Source organism: Solanum verrucosum, unplaced genomic scaffold (assembly GCF_900185275.1).
Source record: "Solanum verrucosum unplaced genomic scaffold, falcon-dt-bn FXZP01000268.1, whole genome shotgun sequence".
NCBI lineage: Eukaryota > Viridiplantae > Streptophyta > Magnoliopsida > Solanales > Solanaceae > Solanum > Solanum verrucosum.
The window spans coordinates 837,052-859,801 of record NW_026019957.1 but is presented as its reverse complement, the minus strand read 5'-3'; the positions used below and the strand labels follow the sequence as shown (position 1 = coordinate 859,801).

The 22,750-nt window shown below is 34.3% G+C and overlaps 3 protein-coding genes and 2 non-coding genes across 5 annotated transcripts; 1 reads left to right on the top strand and 4 right to left on the bottom strand.

Moving 5' to 3' along the window:
• Positions 1–1,087: 1,087 nt before the first annotated feature.
• Positions 1,088–6,499, bottom strand: LOC125814509 (serine racemase-like). Its single transcript, XM_049493962.1, has 8 exons — positions 6,194–6,499; positions 5,855–5,963; positions 2,705–2,913; positions 2,477–2,563; positions 2,160–2,390; positions 1,989–2,062; positions 1,713–1,899; positions 1,088–1,600 (listed from the first exon to the last, which is right to left on the bottom strand). Exons 3-8 carry the CDS (start codon positions 2,878–2,880, stop codon positions 1,354–1,356), a joined length of 1,002 nt encoding a protein of 333 aa, XP_049349919.1. The 5' UTR covers positions 2,881–2,913; positions 5,855–5,963; positions 6,194–6,499; the 3' UTR covers positions 1,088–1,353.
• A 19-nt stretch (positions 6,500–6,518) lies between these two features.
• Positions 6,519–9,817, bottom strand: LOC125814510 (serine racemase). Its single transcript, XM_049493963.1, is given in 7 exon segments — positions 6,519–6,831; positions 7,288–7,474; positions 7,562–7,635; positions 8,057–8,287; positions 8,376–8,462; positions 8,588–8,796; positions 9,513–9,817. Coding segments are annotated over 6 exon segments (1,002 nt in total). The 5' UTR covers positions 8,764–8,796; positions 9,513–9,817; the 3' UTR covers positions 6,519–6,584.
• Positions 9,818–11,281: 1,464 nt separating this feature from the next.
• On the bottom strand, positions 11,282–11,368 carry LOC125814763 (small nucleolar RNA snoR114). Its single transcript, XR_007442130.1, has one exon. It is a non-coding gene; the product is annotated as a small nucleolar RNA snoR114 (small nucleolar RNA).
• A 4-nt stretch (positions 11,369–11,372) lies between these two features.
• Positions 11,373–11,443, bottom strand: TRNAG-GCC (transfer RNA glycine (anticodon GCC)). The gene has a single exon. It is a non-coding gene; the product is annotated as a tRNA-Gly (tRNA).
• Positions 11,444–15,983: 4,540 nt separating this feature from the next.
• Positions 15,984–22,571, top strand: LOC125814494 (FT-interacting protein 3). The gene is made up of 3 exons (XM_049493945.1): positions 15,984–16,091; positions 18,323–18,364; positions 19,380–22,571. The coding sequence occupies exon 3, from the start codon at positions 19,441–19,443 to the stop codon at positions 22,447–22,449; it is 3,009 nt and encodes a 1,002-aa protein (XP_049349902.1). The 5' UTR covers positions 15,984–16,091; positions 18,323–18,364; positions 19,380–19,440; the 3' UTR covers positions 22,450–22,571.
• Positions 22,572–22,750: the final 179 nt, after the last annotated feature.

Below are 22,750 nucleotides of genomic sequence, written 5' to 3'. Positions count from 1 at the left end.
TCATCAGTAATCTTAACTTGTTTTGGCTATTTAATCCCATGGTTGTTACTGGAGCAGTATCAGTTGATCAAAGGGAATGGAAAACAGGGTTTATGGCGAACGCGGCAAAGATGATTTCTGGTGAATGGTTGAAATTTTGGGTTGAAACTTCGGGTATATTATTAAGTGGGTCGGATCGGGTTAAAATTGGATAATTTAAGTAAAATCGGATAATTTTAATTGATTTGGGGCTTTCCATTATATTTGTTAAGTTTATTGACGGTAGGGGTAAAAATAACTTGTTTTTAACTGCAGGGTAAAGTCAATCAATAAAACAAAGTTGAGGGGTAATTTTGACCCTTTTCCCTATTTTATATATATATTTGGGTATAAACCAGTTTCAGTATGTAGATTGATACTTTAATGATTATCAGGTAAGACAGAGTTATCTTTTTCTGCTGACAAAAGGGAAACATAGGTATGAGTGTACTTTGATATCAATTATATGTATGGGAAGTGGTTAACTAGATGTGTGATAAGTGGGATGAAAAATGGAACAGATTTACAAATTTTGCAAAAATGAATAAATAGAAGTGTGTATTTACTTACTGTGAGTTTTTTGAGCATTTTGTGGTTGCTCCTTATGTTGTTCCCTATAGGTATCAATAGAAACTTTGTTAATTCCCTTCTTTTGGTAACAATTTTATCGTCTTCAAATATGTATTACAAAAACTTGCAAGTCATAACAATTCACGGCTCCTTGTTAATTGATATACCATGAACTTGATGAACATTTCTCCATGAACTTCTTGTTTCGGACATGTACTTACTTTCTTTCTAACTTGTTAGGTAGACCTGTTTAGGACAAGCAAAAATCCTTCTTCTCATGCAATATAGTAGTGCTCCTTTCATCATTTGAACGAGGGTAATGTTTATATATATTATGACTATATGAAAGTATTACGATATGAATCCTCACTAACACCTCGAACCAGATAGTACGTCTTCAACCAACAATTTACTACAACATACTATCTGTCCTAGCAGGCAACCAACAGAAGAAGTTAACAGGCACAGAAAACAATAAAGATGAATCCTCGCGATACAAAAATTTCAAAAATATGATCAATAACAGAAAAGTTGGATCATTGAATAACACTTGTTCCCAAGGATGGACATAAAGTGAAAGTTACAAATTCATCTGAAACTAGTAACTTTGAATCGAACATTGTATATATTAAAAAAAAACTTAACTAAAGAAGAACAAATAGTAATTGATTCCGAACCCAGTAAATCAAATGAGTTGTGGTAGAATTCCAAACTCGAACTACTAGTTCAAATTCTGAATCTACCTCTCGGGACTAATAGAGTTTCTCATTTATCAAAGGAATTCCAGAGCACACCAAGATCAACATTTCCTCCAGACAGAACAATTCCAATATGATTGCATTCACTATAGACTGGATTTTTTCGAAAACCATCAGAAAGAACAGCTGCAAGGCCTATAGCTCCACTTGGTTCCACTGCAATCTTCAGAATTTCATAGCAAAGTTTCATAGCTTGTATTATCTCCTTATCATCAACAACTATAACGTCATCCACGAGATCGCGGACAATAGGCCTGTTTGATGGTAAAGGTAAATGCTAGAAGTCCAACAAAGGTTTGATTTTGACTATGAAAAAGGTTTAAAATAGGCAGACAGTAGTTTATAGTAGAAGGAGCTCGACTTTACCACGTGAGATCTCCAAGAAAAGCTCGAAGGCCATCAGCAATAGTGTTGACTTCAGATAACTTAGTAATCCTGCCATTACTCTTCGATTGGAAAGCATCATTTGCTCCCATTGGTTCGGCAGCAAAAATGCGAATGGCAGGATTGATAGCCTTGGCAGCCAATGCAACTCCCGATATCATACCACCTCCTTCATTCCGAATCAGAAAATGAGGCTGATTTACAAATTAAAATTTTAAGAAAAATAATATATCAAAGTCTTAAAATTGTTGAATTTACCGCTGATTGGGACTATTAAAGTGTCAATATCTGAAGCTTGTTCCAGAAACTCCAGAGATATTGTACCCTGCCCACTGTAAAGATCATAAAGAAACATATTAGTAGAGAACTATTCATTAGTAGAGATCATTCTGTGTAGATTCCTAGTGAAAAAAGTGAGACTTGTGTTACCTTATAATGCGCCCATCATTAGAGGAAGGAATAAGAACAGCACCGGTATCTTGCAACACCTTGTTTGCAGTATCTTCCCGGGACTGCATTGATGGCTCACTGAAGATAACACGACCACCATAACGTTTGACATTTGCGACTTTGCATTTTGGAGCATCTTTTGGTATAACTATATATGCAGGGATGCCCCGTAGTTTTGCAGCCAAAGAAAGAGCTGCAGCATGATTTCCACTAAATTCGACAGGAAGTAGATTAGGGGATAATCCAAAAAAAAAAATAAAGATAGTTTTACCAGTAAACCAGAACTTTGAACGAACCTGCTATGTGTTACAACTCCTTTAATGGCCTGATCATCATCAAGTGAAAATATAGCATTGCATGCCCCTCGAAATTTAAAAGCTCCCCTAATAAATTGCACGAACAAATGGCCCTTAGTTAGAAGACTTAGAAGCGAAAATAGCAGAAACTTTAGTTCACTACGACACATTTATATAGGAACTACTTTGAAGAAAATCCCTTCCATTCTACGTTACAGAGCTTCTTACCCCTTCTGAAAGCATTCACATTTGAAGTACAGCTTTCTTCCAGCAATAGAATCTAACGTGTCTGAGGTGAGGACAGGGGTTTGTTGTGCAAAGGGCTTGATGCGTACTTGCGCTTCCCTGATGGAATAGATATCAGCAGCATAACTGTCACTAGATTTTGTGTGATTCGGTTCCATCAATGATTACTTTGGAAGTTAACAATCGTGAAGCTGTAAACATGTGATATTTTTTTAGTCAGTCCAGGGAAGATCAATGAACAAAAATACCAAACAAGGTGGAATCTTTCAAGTCTATCCAGTGAAGATCTAAGACGAGAAATATATAATCAGTTGATTTTGAGAACAAACACAAGAATAACAAGCTTCCAAGAAAAACAATAATATCATATAACGTGACAAATAGCCTGAGATTAGACTTAATGAGAAAGGAAATTCTTTTGATCTCAAGGATCAACCAAGGGAAATGATGGATCATGGACATGTTACCCATAAGCCACAGAATCTAAATCTATAATCAAGTTTCAATCTTTCTGTCAAATGATGGGTCAAATCTCAATTTCCTTAAATTTCAGACTTGAGGCCAAATCTCAATATTCTACACCTCAAATCATAAATCTAAAGCTGAAAGCATATCTCATTACCACAATCCATCAAAATATTCAATTTTAATATATCAATATATATATATTGACATTCTTGTTCCAAAGTAAAACGTCTTAACAGTATAGGAATCATTATAGAATCATTAAATCGTCATCATTTCTTACTACACAACATTTTCAAAAGAACCAAGAAAGCAGTTACATGGAAAATGGATGTGACCATCATCACAGATGTGTTGATTCTCTTATCACATCTGCTCCATGGACTCTACATTATATCGTTAACAAGTTCTAGCGTATACTTATCAACAAAAAAAAAAAAAAAAAAAGAACCAATAAAGCTATGAACTAAGTAAATTTTAACCTGAAGTTTAAATTGACGAGAGCTTCACTATCAGCACAAATAAAGTTCCAGCCCCTTCCTTCGAGTAAAAAGCTTTTTTTCAAAAGAACCAAGAGCTCTCTTACCCTAATATGTCTCATATACTTATATGTTGATAAGAATAAGAGCCTGTTTGGATTGACGTAAAAAAAGTAGCTTTTAAGTCCAAAATAAAAAGTCAAATTGAAATGACTTTTAAGTCAAAAAATAAAAAGTAGGGGGAGACCTACTTTTGGTTTTTGACTTATTTTAAGTCATTTTTTACTTTGCCAAACACTCCCCAACTTATTTTAAGTCATTTTTAACTTATTTTAAATTATTTTTTGTATTTGCCAAACACTTCCAGAAGTCAAAAACTGACTTAAAAGTAGGTTTGACCAACTTTTAAGCCAATCCAAACACCCTCTAAATAAGTCTAGCCCCTTTCTGAAAGAAGAGCAAATTGATTTGTGGAAAATTTCTGAATCATTCATTCATCCCAAAACTTCTGTATTTGTACATGTATATTCACTACAAAACAACAAAATAATAAAACAAACAGCTATCAAGTATATGTAACCAACTATTATTCCTCACAAGCTTGTCACGTGAGAGCATATTTCTAGAAGTTCTAATCTAATGGTTCATAATTGATCATCTTCATTCTTGATGAGGGGTTGTGATTTAGCCACGACATCTACAGACAAACGTTTCATACAGCTGGGTTTTATCAAAGCTTTGTCTGAAATGTTCAAAACTTTTTTTCCTTTTCTTTTTTCTTCTTCAATTTGTGTCGTTTCTTTAGAAGAAGAAATGGTAGATGGTGACAATGATTTCTGAGTGTCAATACCTTCTTCACTCATAAACTAGTTACCTAACTAAGCAAATATAACTACTATATAAAAAATACATAGTTATAGTTTTAAAATATTACCAAATGTGGCGTCAGTTACCATTTTATAGCAAATTCACTAGCTTGTGTCCTTTCTCCTTTTTAAGGATTAATGGTCCAGCCCACTTCTTCACTCATAAATTAGCTACCTAACTAAGCAAATATAGCTACTATATCTAAAAGGCATAGTTCTAGTTTTAAAATATTACCAAATGTGGCGTTAGTTACCATTTTATAGCAAATTCACTAGTTTGTTTCCTTTCCCCTTTTTAAGGATTAATGGTCCAGCCCACTTCTTCACTCATAAATTAGTTACCTAACGAAGCAAATATAGCTACTATATCTAAAAGGCATAGTTCTAGTTTTAACATATTACCAAATGTGGCATCAGTTACCATTTTATAGCAAATTCACTAGTTTGTTTCCTTTCCCCTTTTGAAGGCTTAATACACTGTATGTCTATCAGTTAATTCTCTTACCAAATCCCACTTTTCTTAATTTGCTCCTATTCTCTATCTCGCGGTTTTGCTTCTTCCTCAATTCCTCAATAAATATGTTGGTTATGTGTATCTAATAGTTTCTTCTACTGATTCTCAGACTCCAAGCTGTTAATTTGAATTATTTAGGGGGCTTCTCAAGCTTTTTTTTCTGTGTATCAATGGCGGAAGCTTCTACTCATAAGAGGCTTACTCGAGGTATTACCCTCTAACCAACATTCTTATCAAGATTGTCCATACTTTGATTTGTGCATTTTCACTCAAGAAGATAACAATGCAGGGGTTGTTGCTGCTTTAGAAGCCGAGAGGAGAACTAAGTTCCGCAATGACCCCATAAAATGCGGTCATTGGATGAACAACAACAAAAAAATCAAAGAAATTGAAAGTTGTTGCAGCAGATGCAAGTATCGATAATAAGAAAGGAAAGAGGTTGTTTAAGATACATGTATTGAAAAGGGGAAAAAAGAATTTTGACCCATACTATCAAGGAAACAAGTGTAGGGTAAGAGAACTCTTGGTTAGGTAACTTATCCCTCTCCAGATACACACGAATTTCTAGATATTACCCAGATATGATCCAGAGAGGATTTGATTGAATTTTTTTCTTCTTGATTGTATACATTTATTATTATATTTTGCCACAATATGTATGAGATAATAAACATTGTATTTTGCCACAATATGTATGATAAAAATATGAATAATAATACATGTATCAGATATATTACTATAACCGGAATAATGACAGAGTGGAACCAAGTATCATTTATTCAAAAATGATAAAGAAAAACAGTGTTACCTTATAAAGCGCCCAGCATTAAAGGAAGGAAAAGAACAGCATCGGTATCTTGCAACACCTTGTTTGCAGTATCCTCTCGGGACTGCATCAATGGCTCACTCGGGATAACCTGACCACCGAAACATTTGACATTCTCGACTTTACATAATCAACTCAAAAATCCATTTGGGTCCATGAGAAACAGACTCAACTTCAGATAGTTTTTACACCCATTACAGCAAATTTTAAAAAAAAATACTAAAATCAAGAACCAGTATTAGTGGAAAGTAGACACTGAAAATAGAAAGAGAACTAAGAGGGAAAGAATGAACCTTAATGGCTGGAAAGAACTTACAGTACCTGAGCAGAAAGATACCTCAATACTCAGTAGCTAAAATCACAGAAATTGACTCAACATTCGATGGAACTTCCATACCAAGTGTAATCCCACAAGCGGGGTCTGGGACGGTAGAGTATATGCGGACCTTACCCATACCTCGTGGAGGTAGCGAGGTTGTTTCCAAAAGACCATCGGCTCAAGAGCATCAAAGCAAGCAGTTATAAAAAAGAAAATAAGACAGTAGCGAGAGAATGACAACTAAGAAGGAAAGCAATACAAAGCATTCAGAACAAAAGAACAGCAAAAAAAACAAATAATGTGAAACATAAATCAAAGAACAAGAAATTGCAAGAATACATGAATCATATAGAAGTTTGTTCCAATGAGGGGAGAAATTGAATACAGAGTTTCTCATTTGTTAACGGAATTCCAAAGCACACCAAGATCAACATTGCCTCCAGAAATTACAATGCCAATATTATTGCATTCTCTATAAGCTGGATTTGTTTTAAAACTATTGGAAAGAACTGCTGCAAGGCCAATAGCTCCACTTGGTTCCACTGCAATCTTTAGAATTTCATAGCAAAGTCTCATAGCTTGTATTATCTCTTCATCATCAACAACTATGACGTCATCCACGAGATCGCGGACGATAGGCCTGTTCGACGGTAAAGGTAAATGCCAGATACCATTTATCAAATTGGCTTGTTAGAAAAAGCAAAGTTATCAAGAGTGTGTTAGAAAAAGCAAAGTTATCGAATTGGCTTGTTAGAAATCGGCGTAGAAGTGAAAGAAAAGGAGTTAGGGGGTAGAAGGGCTTGGGAAAAAGGGACCAAGAGCCTTCTTCAGTGCAGGGGTAAATACACTCAAAGTGAGAACCAAAAAATTCTGTTGCCTGGACCCTCCAAAGATGTTGCATCACTTGGGTCAGATCCTCAAAAATGCATACCCGACAGTATTTTTGAAGAATCCAAGCAACATAGTTAAAAAAATTAGCACGATCTCCAAAACATTGAGTCATGCCGATCTTGCCGCCAACAAACCTTTGATTTTGATTGCGAAAAACTCCAAATAGGCACAGTAATTTAGAGTAGAAGGAGATCTAAGACCTTACCATGTGAGGTCTCCAAGAAAGGCTCGAAGCCCATCAGCAATAGTGTTGACCTCAGATAACTTAGTGATCCTGCCATTGATCTTCGACTGGAAAGCATCATCCGCTCCCATTGGTTCGGCAGCAAAAATGCGAATGGCAGGATTAATGGCTTTCGCAGCCAACGCAACTCCCGATATCAAACCACCACCTTCATTCCATACCAGTAATTGAGGCTGGTCTACAAATTAAAATTTGAAGAAAATGATATATCAAAGTCATTAAAAAGTTGATTTACCGCTAATTGGGACTATTAAGGTGTCAATTTCGGAAGCCTGTTCCAGAAGCTCCAGTGATATTGTACCCTGCCCACTGTAAAGACCACAAAAAAACATATTAAATGGAGAAATATTCATCAGCACAGATCATACTGTCTAGATTCCTAGCAAAAAGGTTCAATTTTTTGGAAAAAGTATATTTTGAAATATCAAAAACTACCATTCCATACAGTTCAATTAGAAGTTCAAGGTTGACTTGGAATAGTTCGTAATGAAACTGCTGCAAATGTCGAGAAAGATGAAATCATCATACAGAAGGATCATTAACACATAAAGTGAGATGTAGGGCTCAGTTTGTCTTGGGCAGGAGATAAAATTTTAACAAAACACGAGCACACAAATACTCTTAAGGCATCTTTGGGGGCTTTCAGGCCCCTCTCAATCTATTTTGTAGTTGAGAAGGGGGAAGTACCAAGTATCATCTATTAAAAAATAACAAAGAAAACCAATGTTACCTTATAATGCGACCATCATTATAGGGATGAATAAGAACAGCACCAGTATCTTGCAACACCTTGTTTGCAGTATCCTCTCGGGACTGCATCGATGGCTCACTCTAGATAACCTGACCACCGTAACGTTTGACATTCTCGACTTTGCATTTTGGAGCATTTTTTGGTATAACTATATAAGCAGGGATGCCCCGTAGCTTTGCAGCCAAAGCAAGAGCTGCAACATGATTTCCACTAAATTTAACAGGAAGTAGATCAGGAGGTAATCCAGAAAAATAAATATAGATAGTAAACCACAGAAACCAGAAAGATCTGAACGAACCTGCTATGAGTTACAACTCCTTTAGCAGCATGATCATCATCAAGTGAATAAATAGCATTGCATGCCCCTCGGAATTTAAAAGCTCCCCTGATAAATTGCACAAACACTGGCCCTTAATTAGAACCTTTAGGCAGAAACTCTAGTTCACTACAACACACTCATACAGGACTACTTTGAAAGAAATCCTTCCACTATGTTAAAGAGCTTCTCACCCCTTCTGAAAGCATTCACATTTAAAGTACAACTTTCTTCCAGCAATAGAGTCTAAAGTTTCTGAGGTGAGGACAGGAGTTCTGTGTGCAAAGGGCTCAATGCGTACTTGAGCTTGCCTGATGGAAGAGATGTCAGCAGCATAATCGTTGCTAGATGTTGGGCAGTTTGGTTCCATCAATAATTACTACAGAAGTCAATACTCCTGAAGCTGAAAACATGTGGAACTTCTCATGTCAATCCAGGGAAGAACAAAAATACCTAACAAGGTGCAATCTCTCAAATCTATCCTATGAAGAACTAAGACGAGAAATATATAATCAGTTGACTCTGAGAAGAGAACACAAGAATAATACACTTCCAATAAAAACAATAATATCATATAACATGACAAAATTTGTGAACTCGGCAAGGGAGAATCAAACGTGATACCCATATTTGCCTATAAACAAAGGGCATTCCGTGTCCCAAAGGACCTCAATGTACTGAACTCAGACTTATCAGTCTTTTACCCTCATCCCCCACAATCTAAACGAACTGTCTTTGGCTCGAACTAGTTATATTAATCAATCAACCAACTACGTCTCAACCCTCAACTAGTTGGTATCTGCTATAAATACTAGAGTTTACACCAAGGATTTGAACCTATGACCTAAAACAATTTTTTAACCCCCTTTACCACTACACTAGAATCTTTCCTCACGCGAGGCAGGAGTGGATGTAGTTCACAATTTACGAGTTCATCTACACCAGTAACTTTAGCTCAGACCTAGTATATGTTAAAAGATTCACTAAATAAGAACAGATAATGGATTTGAATGGGATGCAACAAAAGTTTTGATAAAGTTCAAAATTTGGATCCGCCTCTGTGTCGAGGGATTCAATAAAACATACTTTCAGCAAACAGATTCAATTGAACCCCTTTACCTTTCTTTGCTCCGCCTCTGGATCCAGATACACAGACCAATCAACCAAATAACCATATGTAAATACACCCCTGTCAAATCCTTCAAAAATGCACTATTTTTGGAGGACCCAACATACACCTTGAACAGAGTCCGAGCAACATAACTTATAAGTCAGTGGTCACATACTCACAACATTATTCTACATCCGCTACCTTAAAATTCAACCCCTCAATGAGATAACCAACTTCCCCCATCACCAACAAACAAGATGCAGATACACAGACACATGGATAGAGGTAGCATATATCTTTGGTTCAAATCATGTATATATGCATTTAAAAAAATCACCAAATAAATTCACAATCCAATGACTAACCCTTGAGACAGTAAAATCTTAGAATCCAGAACTCATAACTTTCAAATCCTAGCTCCGCCTCTGTTAACAGAACACTTAACCAAAACAAGCATATGTAAATACACTACTATCATCTTTATCAAGGAAATATAAATAAAAAAGGTAACTTTTTTCATACATAAACAACCAAGAAACAGGAGAATCTTAGTAACTCACTAGGTTAGCTACCCGAACTTTCACCTTGTCAATAAGAATTCGATTCCCTGTCTTCCCCTCTCCCATTTCTCCATTTTTATTTAAAAAATCAAGAACTTGCTGAATCAGCTCAAGAAAACATTTGGGTCCATGAAAAAAACAAACTCAATTTCAGATAACTTCTACACCCATTACAGCAAATTAAGAAATATACTACTAAAATCAAGAATCAGTATTAACCTTTATGAGTAGCAAGAACTTACCGTCACTGAGCAGAGAGGAATTGAAGTTCCCCAACAGTATAATCAATAGTCACATACGGGGTCGTTTTGTACTCTGAATAAAAGATACAGATAAAATCTTATACTAATTGTATTTTGTATTTAACATGACGTTATCAAGACTTTTGATTAAGAATGAATATGATTTAGGATTGAGATATTAACCTTTTATTTATTTATAATAAAATTTATATATTTAAAAATTACATAATGTCAAGCAATAAAAAGCATTTAAATATATCAAAAATAATTGTGGTAGAAAATTGCTTGGCTACTTAAAGTAGACTAGTATAATTCTTCTTTGATAATGGTGGTGAGACCGATGGATAAAATTTTCCACCATTATCATAAATGTGTCATATTCAAGCTCTAATAAAAATATATCATGCGAAAAAATTCAAAAAAAAAAAACATATGAGGGCATGTGCATTTTTCTAATATACAATATTTGTAGTCTTAAAAATATTACGCTCTTTATTATGGGCACAAATTACTTTTTCTTCCTATAAACTTGATGCAAGATTGAATATTATTTTATTTATCTTCTAATTCAAGAAGGGGAACCTCGGAGGAGGTCACCTTGTGGTCGGACCCTTCCTCAAACACTCCATATAGCGTAAGCTTTAATGCATCGAGCTGTCTTGGTTTATCTTCTAATTCACACCTTTTTCTTATCAATTCTAGGTACGTAGATAGAAAAACTTATTAAATTGTAATTACGTTTATTAGTTTCCTCCTAATAAAAGAGGAAGTATATAAAAATCAAGTAAATCTACAATGTTAATTAGCTATATCGCTTTGACTTTCAAAAAATATTGTCACACTCGTATTGAATCCTTCAAAAATGTATTTCTTTTGAACATAAATTTTTTTCGCATAATGACGAAAAAAGTCATGATGTGAACATAACATAACCCTAAGAGATAGATATCTTTTCACGTAGGAAACAAAAAAACAGAGCTCAGATACACTACATTTCATCATTTAAATCAGATGACTATGAAGACCCAACTTCATAATTTGTGCAATAGTTCATCACAGCTCTAAATGCACCAGCCGGGAATCGAACCCGGGTCTGTACCGTGGCAGGGTACTATTCTACCACTAGACCACTGGTGCTACTTGTTTAATGTAGGAGGCATAAAATATATAATTTAACCGAATTCTTTTCTTTTTTTCCTCTCAACATAGATGATTTACTTAATTAATCATTGAAGTAAATTATAATATTGTTGAACTATATCCTAAAAGTAACATAAATTATGAAAGTATATCAAAAGTACATCAAATGCAAGCTTTACATTTCATAAGGTTATATATATATATCAGTGTAATTTCACAAGTGAGGTATGAAAAAGATAAAATGTATTTTAACCGCTATCTTGCGAGATAGAGATGTTATTTTCGATAGACCATAGATAGGATATTTCAAAAAATAAATAAATGAAAAAGTCATATAAAAAAAAAACCCGATAAAATATGCTATTTTTCAATACATTAAATGAAAATACAACAGTAAAGCCACTAAATTAAAATTATACTCTATGGTCAATATATCTATTTTTCAGTTTATTCAAACGCTAATTTGTTTTCATTTTTGAACTAAATTCACATTTTTAGAGTATACAAGAAAATTACTTCAATTCATCATGTTTTTAACTGTGAAAAATATATACATAAAAACAACTAGAATAGCAATTAAAAAAAAAATATCATGAAATCAATATGGTGTCCTTATATATTTGACACATTATTACTATTCACACATTAATTAATTTTGTATGAATGTATTTGGTATTTGGACAATTTTAATTTAAATCAGTGAGAAGAGGACTTGAGGAGCCAGTTTTTAATAATATTGTTAAAGTTTGTGGTGGGATATATATGATTTTTTTTGTCCATGATAAGAAATTTCGATATCGAGCTTTAGAAATTAATAAATTTTTGGTGAGGAATATTTTTCCTGAATGAATCTTATGTATTGTGATGAGATGTATAAGATTTTTTCATCCTTCATTTGAAATTTCAAAATTTAAGAATGAATACAATTTTGATAAACAATGTTTCATCTAGAGGTTGTTTTGTTACAGGGACTAAATCGCATTATGTGTTATAATGAGATGTGAAAGATTCCTCCATTCTTCATTTGATATCTCGTATTCAAAACTAAGAATGAAGACAATCCAGATAAGAAATGCTTCATCTAGTGGTTGTTTCGTTATCATGACTAGTTCGTATTATGCATTGTGAAGAGATGTATATGATTCATTCATCCTTCATTTGAAATCTTGAATTCAAATCTTGAAATGAATACAATTTTATTAAGCAACGCTTTTACCTAAATCTCATTTCGTTACCACAGCATGAATACTAATCTCGATAAACAAATTTGGAATTGTATTTATTTTATGCTTAGTTATTTATAGGCGGAATGACATGGGGAGACCCTTATACTTGGCTCCGTTTATCAGTTGGACCCTTATACTCACGACTTTGCCAATTGAACCCTTAAACTCACTAAAATGCATTACTTTAAACCCCTTTCTTATTCTATGTGTGTGAGTGTAGCACAACCGCTTACACATGAAATTCCATGCCATTTTGTAGAATTTCATGTCATTTTTAATGCCACATAAGAAATTAAAAACTAAAAATAAATAAATAAATTTGCACATTAAAATTTCCAGTATCATGTTCTTCATATTTGCTCATAATTGAGCACTAAATTCATGTCAAATTGGTCTAATTCTTCCTATTTGACATGAAACACAAACCTAATAATTTTTCATCATAATGTTGAATTAATTTCATAAATTCACAAAATCCATTTATTATTCTTCAAACTTCTTCACGAAATTTTTCAACTTTACAGTATACATCATTACTCTTCAAGATTTCAAAATTATATAAACTTCAATCTTTCACAAACAAGATTCGAAAACTCAGATTTTAGAAGTGTGTAAATCGACCAAAATTCATAAAGAAGAAATTTAAATTTTAAAATTAAAGAAACTAAAATGGTTGAGATAAGAGATTTGATTAGGTGGGGTGAGGAGTGGGGGCGGGTCTTAAGAAGAAGAAGAAAGGGGTGGGATAGGGTGGGGTGGTGGGTGGTTTCAAGGAAGAAGGAGAGGGTGGGGGGCTGAAGGAAGAAGAAAGTTGCAGGTGAGGGAGTGGGGTGGGACAGGGGGCTGATGGGTTGATTTTTTTTATTTTTTTATTTTTTAATGATTTTTAATATAAAAAATATATATTGACTCGCTTTAAGGCGTGTGCAGTCAAGTATTTTTCCATCTCAGCAATATTAGTGTCACATAAGTTCGGTCAATGGTCAAATATGTTTAAAATATTGTGTTTAGTAAGTTTAAGGATTTAGTTGGCAAAGTCGTAAGTATAAGGGTTCAACTGACAAATGGAATCAAGTACAAGGGCCTTCCAGGTCATTCCGCCTTTTTTATATTAGCTAAGATCGATCCATTTTATATAGAATATGAGATTATAATCCTATTATAATTTTGGAGTGATGATCATAGGATAATCCTATTATAATTTTGGAGTGATGATCATAGGATAATCCTATTATGAACTAAATAACCTCATTATAAATTTTATTGGCCTGAATTTAGATTAGTCGAATCAGTAAGATGCCCCGATTAATGTGTAAATGTGGGACCATGTGACAGGCCTTTAATGTTAATCTGAAAGTACATTTAATAGATCGTATTGGCATTTTAAATTGTCAATTCCCAAGTCCCCTTGTGATCCTTCCCATGATCAAACTCCATATTTCATCACAATGCCCAACATAAAAGGATAATTGGTGATGGGGACTTTTTTTTTTTTATTTACTACTCCCCGTCTCATTTTATATGTCATCGCTTTCTATAAATAGTTGGTCCATAATACTTGCATTTCATAAAATCAATACATAAATTAACATATTGTTCCTTTTTTACCCTTGTGAGTTATTGGCATTGAAAACATACATTTGACCAATTAAGAAAAGTTAAGTAAATGATTCATGTTCATTGGTTAAATTAATTAATCAAAATAAATTAATTCATATTCATTGATTGAAAACTTGAGTTCCAAGAAAATTAAATAAGGGTAGAAGGGTAGAGTTACATTATTTCTTAATGCAAGTGCAATGTAAAAAGATGACATATAAAATGGGACGAAGGGAGTAATAAGGATTGCGGTGGAGTGATATGTACTCTTTCATTCTTAATCAGAGGTTTCATCGTCGATTCTTCCTGAATATGAAATTACCTTTATTAGAGAGAGTTTTACCCTTTAATGTGAGACTTCTCGATGCAAATTCAAATTTAATCAAATTTTAATATCGATGTCAGACATCAAGCGAAAAATAAAAATAAAAAATGCCAAAACTAAGGCATGGGAAGTTTGGGACCACGTAGATATCCATTAGGACCATTACTTAAGTGGCCCTATTACCAATAAAAGGATTTTGTAAGCTCTATTATTAGATAATAAATTTTGATTTGCACTTGAATTTGAGAAATTGAAATTCGATTTTGAATCTTTTGTCTTGATTTTTAGAACTTATAGAAAAATATGTGAGTGCTTAGATATTTTTGTAAAATAATTTGTGGCATTGGATTCACGAGTTCTCGCTGATTTCTTATTAAAATTTTAGCATATATTTCATTAACCTTTAATTTTATTATTCATTTTGATATATGACTTGATTTTATTGGCTTTCTAATTTTATTCGACATGCTGATTCTTTAAAAAAAATAAAAATATTGCAGCTTCATATCAATTGCATGTGCACTTTTTTCTGTTCAAATAAAACAGACAACTTTGTATGTACAAAATAGTTGTGGACCTCTTTTAACCCTCGAAAACAGTGTCACTTCAATTGTATTTTTTTATTCGATGTTTAATATTTCCTCAGTCCTAATTTATGTGATTTATTTTCTTTTTTAATCAATTCAATAACATATTTATATATTAAGTAACAATTTTACTATAAAATATCTATTTTATCTTTAATGAAATGATTTACAGCCACACAAATTTCTATAATTCATTGTGGACCACAAATTTTAAAAGTCTTCTTTTCTTTCTTAAACTTCATGCCGAGTTAAATCACTTTACATAAAATGGAACGGAGAAAGTATCAACATTAGAATTTGATTATATTTAAATTTGCATAACATTGAGTTTCATTTAAGGAAAGTGCTTCTTATCAAGGATTTTTTCATTCCGAAAAGTTAGAACTCGAATTTGAAATCTCCAATTAAAGAAGGAACAATTCCATTAACTGCATTATATTTTTTTTGATGGTGTGTCGATTCAATCTCAATATTCGCTATGTGAAATTATCTTTTTTATCACTTTAGAGAAAATCACTAAAATGATCCCTTAAGTTTGATATAAGTTCAAAATAATCGTTTAAAGTATGCTCTCAACAAATTTCATTTAAAAATAAACGAAGTATATACATGCATAAATTTTCGATCAAATTTTAACTGTGTCTCAAAAAATGAAAAATATCACGTAAATTGAGATATAATGAGTAAATTTTTTATTTTTTTTTAAAATTAATAATTGAATCACATGAGTCCCTTACCCTTCCATTAAATTCTTGTATTGGACACAAATCTATATATACACACAACAATAATGTACTATACATCAATGCTAAAAAAAGAAAAAAAGTTTCATAAATACATTCTTGATTCTCTTTTGAAACTCTGTAATGGTGGTGAAATCTCAAGATTTAAGCTTTGTAAAGAAAAGGGTATGTTTTATTTTTCTCTTTTTTTATTCTTAATGCTTTAAAATTTGGTTCTTTTTGTGTTTCATAACTTGTGATGTCAAAATAAAAATAAAAAGATTACTATTTTATGCTAATATTTGTTTCAAAGATGAAAGCTCAACTTGGTTTACCTCAAAATGCAAGAGTTTTGAAGCAACAAGCTCAAGAAATTAGAATTTTATCTGTTTCGATTTGTTTATCTGGTTTTGACTTGACACGAAGTTTAAGAAAATTAACAAGAATGTATCTATGTGCTTTAATCTTGTGGTTTAGACATGTGAAAAACTAAAATTAGAGTGTTGCCCATATTTTTTTATTTTTTTTTGGGTTTTATGTGTTGTAATGCCAAATGAAGATTTAGTTTATTATGCTAATTATATTTGTTTCAAGAAAAGCTCACTTGCCTTACTCCAAAAAAATGCAAGGATTTTCAAGAACAAGAAATTAGATGTTTGTTTTAGTTAAATTCCCTTTTCATTTGTTTCAAGAAAAGCTCATATATCATTTTTTTTCTTCATTAAATTAGATGCGCAGAATTTGCTTTTTTGAGTTTCATGACTTGTGATGCAAAAAAAGAAAAAAACTTTATTATTCATCCTTCTTCAAGTTTGGTGCTTTTCTTAGCTCCTGGTTGTTGAAACTTGAAAAATTGAGTTTGAGTTGTGTCTGACATACATTTTACTTGATTTTTAAAAATTTGTCCCAAAGACTAGTTTTAGCCAGTTTATGTGAAGTTGAATTCAAATGTCACATTTTCAGAATATGATCAAATATCATGGTCAAACACATATTTTGAAGATAAATTTTCAAAAACTACTTGAAAAATCTATAGTCAAACACTTGCTCAAAAATTCAAAATTTGCCTTTTGTTTTCATGATTTGTGTTGCCAAAAAAAAAAAGAAAATTTATGCTAATTTTTGTTCAAGAAAAGCATACTAATCCCCCCCCCCCTCCCAAATACATGAATTCTTTAATTTCCCTCAAGTTTAGTTTTTTTTTTTTTTTGGTTATTTGTATTTATGTATTACTTTTGACTAATAAAATATCAAAGATCTTCTGTTTTTGACCAAAAGTTGAAATCTTGAAATGTAATTATTGTAGCATTTTGTTTCATCCCTTTGAATTGATCCTAAAGTTGGAGTCTTTTTGTTTGCATCAAAGTGTTATGGCCTTTCTTTTTGTAATTTAGTTACATGGATAATTACCACTTTTTCCCTTTTCCACTTTTTTGTCAAGATCAATGAACTTTATGTATTTTAGTGGCTTATGGTTAGATTTTTAGTTGAATATGACAAGTCCATGTGTCTTTAGCTATTTTTAAGGAACTTTAACTTCAAGCATGCTTTATGAATTTTTCTATTTTTTTTCTTTAGTTTTATATTATAATGTTTGTAGATCTCCACACTTGGCTGACTAGCACATGGTATTCATAGATAGTTGACCTTTTTTATTTTATTAATCTCAATTTAGTTTCACACTACATCTTTTCAGTTTTATAATTAATGATCATATATCTTTAGTTTTTTAGATGAAAAGTGTCATTAAAAAAGAAGGTGAGAGTATGCAAATAGAATGATTCTGTGGATTGTTTGATGAGTGATTAGATCTTGTCTAGTTGCTGGTTTTGTTAAGTGAGTTTTTGAGTTAAGGGACCATACTTGTTTTATTTTTGGTAGGCCTTATTGATACTTTGAGTTTATTTTTCTGTGGCTGAGCGTCTTTCAGAAAAAAAGTCTTTTTTTCTCCGTAAGGTAGGGGTAAGGTCTACATGCTCTCTACTCTACCTCCCCAAACCACCTGTTATGGGATTACATTGGATATGTTGTTGTTATTGTTGATTTTCCTGTGGTAGCATGTAAGTTTGAAAATGTTCTTTTTAGATAGAGTCTGCATGATTATTTTCACCATGTTGGGAATTCAAACGTCTTTTATTTTAGAGAGTTTTGCACAAATAGTCGGTTAGATTTACTGTTTATTCTTTTTAGCCGGTAAACATAAATTAAATATTGTTGTACACATTATACATTAGTCGGCTATTTTTAGTTTAAGCAGTTGTATGAGCGACTGTTAAAGTTAATTCTTCTTTATTTTTAAATCGGATTACTCGTTGGAAGTATCTTTGACTTAGATTTGTTAATGATTTCCACAATGATCTGATTGTTTGAAGTTATTCGAAGACTGTTAAGTACTAACTAAGCTTTGCTTTTTGCAGATCTGTCTTTGAGTTAGAGAAGTGCAAATTCTTCTGCTTTTGGTAAGTTTCAACATTATGTTTTTACCATTTTTGTGATTTTATTACAGGATGGAAATGTGGATGTTGAAAATATGGTTGTTTTCCTGAACTAGGTTATATTTGAAGCTTCTTTTTGAATTTTCTTTCTCTTTTTTATGGTTTTATTTAGTTTATGACGGTGAAATGAGTTGAGCTTAAATGGAATAGTATGGATTCATATAGCCGATCTCAACTTGTATGGGACCGAGGAGTAGCTGTAGTTGTTCTTGTCTCTTTTTTGTGTTATGGTTCAATGGTGCTTGTTTATTGCGTCTAACGATGCTATAGGTTATTCTTGTTTAGTGGTGCTTCTTTTGCATTCGAAATCCATCTTTATTCGAAGATCATTTTCTAGCATAATTTCATTGGTTTTTCCATCTTGTGTGAACTTATCTCGTAAAATTGATCAACTTGTGATATCGTTGACTGATAAGTTTCTTGTAATCTGTACCAGATCGTTTAGATTTTTCTTGAAATGAAGAACATATTTTTTTTTTGATTTTGCCTATGAAAATTCATAGTTAAATTCCTGCTGACATCGATAGTACTTAACAATTACCTCAATAAGAAATATGAAAAGTACATTGTTTTCCGATTTTTAGAATCCATTCGCTCCCCTATTACATCATAAGTTATTTCACTCGGAAACATGTTGTTGTTGGCTGATTAAGTAAGATCAGTTTATAGTTCCATCTTATTTGTTGCTTAATGAGTCAAATAAGCTATTTTTTTCTTTTTTGATTGTATGAATTGGATATTGTAAGCCTCCTTTGTTTCCATTAAGAATAAGACGTCTGAATATGAATATTAAGATGTGCATTAAGATCTAGATGCCTAAAATGTTGTCTTTAGATTTGAACACCGAATGATTACCCTGTCTGATTTCATTTTATTGTGGTGCATTTTTCGCCGAATGGTTCTCTTATAATTTAAATGTTTTATCTGCTTCATCCTCCGGAGATACAGAGTAATTATTTTTTTGCTTTATATCTCTCAGGTACTGCTGGCCGTCTTTAGTTTCTGTTGGTTCGATACATTCTTAACGATAATCTTCAAATATGATCTTAAACAATCTGAAGCTAGGTGTTGAAGTTGTTGGTGCACATAACCTTTTGCCGAAAGATGGTCAAGGTTCTTCGAGTTCTTTTGTGGAACTTTACTTTGATGGTCAGAGGTTCCGCACTACCATCAAGGAAAAAGATCTGAGTCCTGTGTGGAATGAAACATTCTACTTCAACATCTCTGACCCTTCCAACCTCCATATGCTAACTCTTGACGCCTATGTCTATAACAATATTCGAGCTTCTCAGTCCAGGTCCTTTCTTGGAAAGATTACTATCAATGGGACTTCCTTTGTACCTTATTCGGATGCTGTTGTCTTGCATTATCCTCTTGAGAAGCGCAGTATCTTCTCACGTGTGAGGGGAGAGCTTGGTCTTAAAGTGTATGTTATTGACGATCCGTCCATAAAGTCCTCTACGCCTATTTCCGCAGTCAATGATACTCAGGTTCACAGCCATTCAGCTCAAACTCCAGCTCCGAAAATTCCTAGATCTGAAGTGAGACACACCTTCCATCATCTTCCCAATCTAAATCACCCACAGCAGCAGCAACAACAACAAGCTCCTGCTGTTCCTGTGCCTCATCAAGGAGCAAGATACATACCTGAGGAAATGAAGGTTCCAGAACCACAGCCTCCACCACAGCTCGTTCGGATGCATTCTGCCACAATGGCACAACCTGTTGATTATGCACTTAAGGAAACAAGCCCATTCCTTGGAGGGGGTCGAGTTGTGGGTGGTCGTGTTATTCGTACAGACAGGATGTCTGGTTGTACTTATGATCTTGTTGAGAAAATGCACTTCCTTTTTGTTAGAGTTGTTAAGGCTCGTGAGCTTCCTGCGATGGATATTACAGGGAGTGTGGATCCTTACGTTGAAGTCAGGATTGGGAATTACAAAGGAATTACAAAGCACATTGAGAAAAATCAAAATCCTATGTGGAATGTAGTATTCGCCTTTTCTCGGGAGAGGATGCAGGCATCCGTGCTTGAAGTTGTTGTCAAAGACAAGGACCTTGTCAAAGATGATTTCGTAGGCCTGTGCAGATTTGACCTCAATGAAGTCCCCATGCGTGTGCCACCAGATAGTCCTCTAGCTCCAGAGTGGTACAGGCTTGCAGATAAGAAAGGAGAGAAGATAAAGGGGGAGCTCATGCTTGCTGTCTGGATCGGTACCCAAGCAGACGAAGCGTATCCTGATGCATGGCATTCTGATGCAGCTCTATCCGTTGACACAGTTGCATCCACTCTTATACGTTCAAAAGTCTATCATGCACCCCGGTTATGGTATGTCCGTGTTAATGTTGTCGAGGCACAAGACTTGGTGCCAACGGACAAAACTCGTTTCCCCGACACTTATGTGAAAGCACAAATAGGAAACCAAGTTTTGAAAACTAAGCCAGTTCAGGCTCGAACGTTCAATCCTCTTTGGAATGAAGATCTCTTGTTTGTTGCTGCAGAGCCATTTGAAGACAACCTTGTCCTCACAGTAGAGGATCGTGTGGCTCCAGGGAAAGACGAGATCATTGGGAGGGTCATCATCCCTTTAAGCATGGTAGAGAAGCGTGCTGACGATAGAATGATCCATTCTCGTTGGTTTAATCTGGAAAAGCCTGTGATTGTGGATATTGATCAACTTAAGAAGGAGAAATTCTCGAGCAGACTTCATCTTCGAGTCTGTCTTGATGGAGGCTATCATGTCCTTGACGAATCCACTCATTACAGTAGTGATCTTCGCCCAACTGCAAAGCAACTGTGGAGGCCACCAATTGGGGTTCTTGAACTCGGAGTCTTAAATGCTGTGGGACTTCATCCTATGAAAACACGAGATGGAAAGGGGACATCAGATACATATTGTGTAGCAAAGTATGGTCATAAATGGATTCGAACTCGAACAGTTGTTGATAACCTCTGCCCAAAGTACAATGAGCAGTACACTTGGGAGGTTTTTGATCCAGCTACAGTTCTCACAGTTGGTGTGTTAGACAACACCCAACTCGGAGAAAAAGGTTCAAATGGTACCAAAGACCTAAAGGTCGGAAAGGTAAGAATTCGTATCTCAACACTTGAAACAGGCAGAGTTTACACACATTCATATCCGTTGCTGGTCCTTCATCCTACTGGTGTTAAGAAGATGGGAGAGCTGCATTTGGCAATACGTTTTACGTGCACATCATTTGCTAACATGCTGTACAAATACTCGTGTCCTCTTTTGCCAAAAATGCATTATGTAAGGCCTTTCACTGTGATGCAACTTGACATGCTAAGATACCAAGCGGTCAACATAGTGGCAATGCGGCTGGGACGAGCAGAACCCCCGTTGAGGAAGGAGGTGGTTGAGTACATGTCTGATGTAGACTCACACCTATGGAGCATGAGACGTAGCAAGGCAAATTTTTTCCGCCTGATGTCTATTTTCACGGGATTATTCGCAGCAGGCAAATGGTTCGGAGATATCTGCATGTGGAAGAATCCGATCACAACAGTCCTTGTGCACGTTCTCTTCCTTATGCTCGTGTCATTTCCTGAGCTTATTTTACCAACTGTTTTCCTTTACATGTTTCTAATAGGAGTGTGGAATTACCGTTACCGGCCTAGGTACCCTCCTCACATGAACACAAAGTTATCACAAGCTGAGTCAGTGCACCCCGACGAGCTTGATGAAGAGTTTGACACGTTCCCAACTAGTCGTAGCCCTGAATTGGTGAGAATGAGGTATGATCGTCTAAGGAGCGTGGCTGGACGGATTCAAACTGTTGTTGGTGACGTTGCAACACAAGGCGAGCGCCTCCAGTCACTGCTGAGCTGGCGTGATCCCCGTGCCACAGCCCTTTTTGTCACTTTTTGCCTTGTTGCTGCTCTGGCCATGTATGTGACACCATTTCAGGTAATTGCTGCCCTGATAGGCATTTTCATGATGAGACATCCAAGATTTCGCCATAGGCTGCCTTCTGTGCCTGCCAACTTCTTCCGCCGACTGCCTGCTAGGACAGATAGTATGTTGTAAATTGTTGAGGTCCTAGTGAGGATTCATATCGCCAATCTCTATTTGTTGGGAATTGAGGCGTAGTTGTTTTTGTTAAACTCGGGCATTGGATGGCCTGCTACATCTATATGTATAATAAAACCCATTCCTACAACTTTTTTCCTTATTATGATTTATATATGTATCATTATATTAAATGTGCATTTTTGTTTTTCTAATATTGGGGATACATGAATCTCAAGCTGGTTATCATTACAAAAAAAAAAAAAAAAAATTGCTATGAAACTGATGTTAATATGTCGTTAAATAGCATTTATGTAGC

Bases quoted from the DNA above. Each gene is read 5' to 3' on its own strand.
- LOC125814509 (XM_049493962.1), bottom strand. From the start codon at position 2,880: ATGGAACCGAATCACACAAAATCTAGTGACAGTTATGCTGCTGATATC. The intron at 2,391-2,476 runs GTTCGTTCAAAG...TGTCGAATTTAG, and splicing joins GGAGTTGTAACACATAGCAG to TGGAAATCATGCTGCAGCTC. The intron at 1,601-1,712 runs GTAAAGTCGAGC...ACCATCAAACAG, and splicing joins TTTCTTGGAGATCTCACGTG to GCCTATTGTCCGCGATCTCG.
- LOC125814494 (XM_049493945.1), top strand. From the start codon at position 19,441: ATGATCTTAAACAATCTGAAGCTAGGTGTTGAAGTTGTTGGTGCACAT.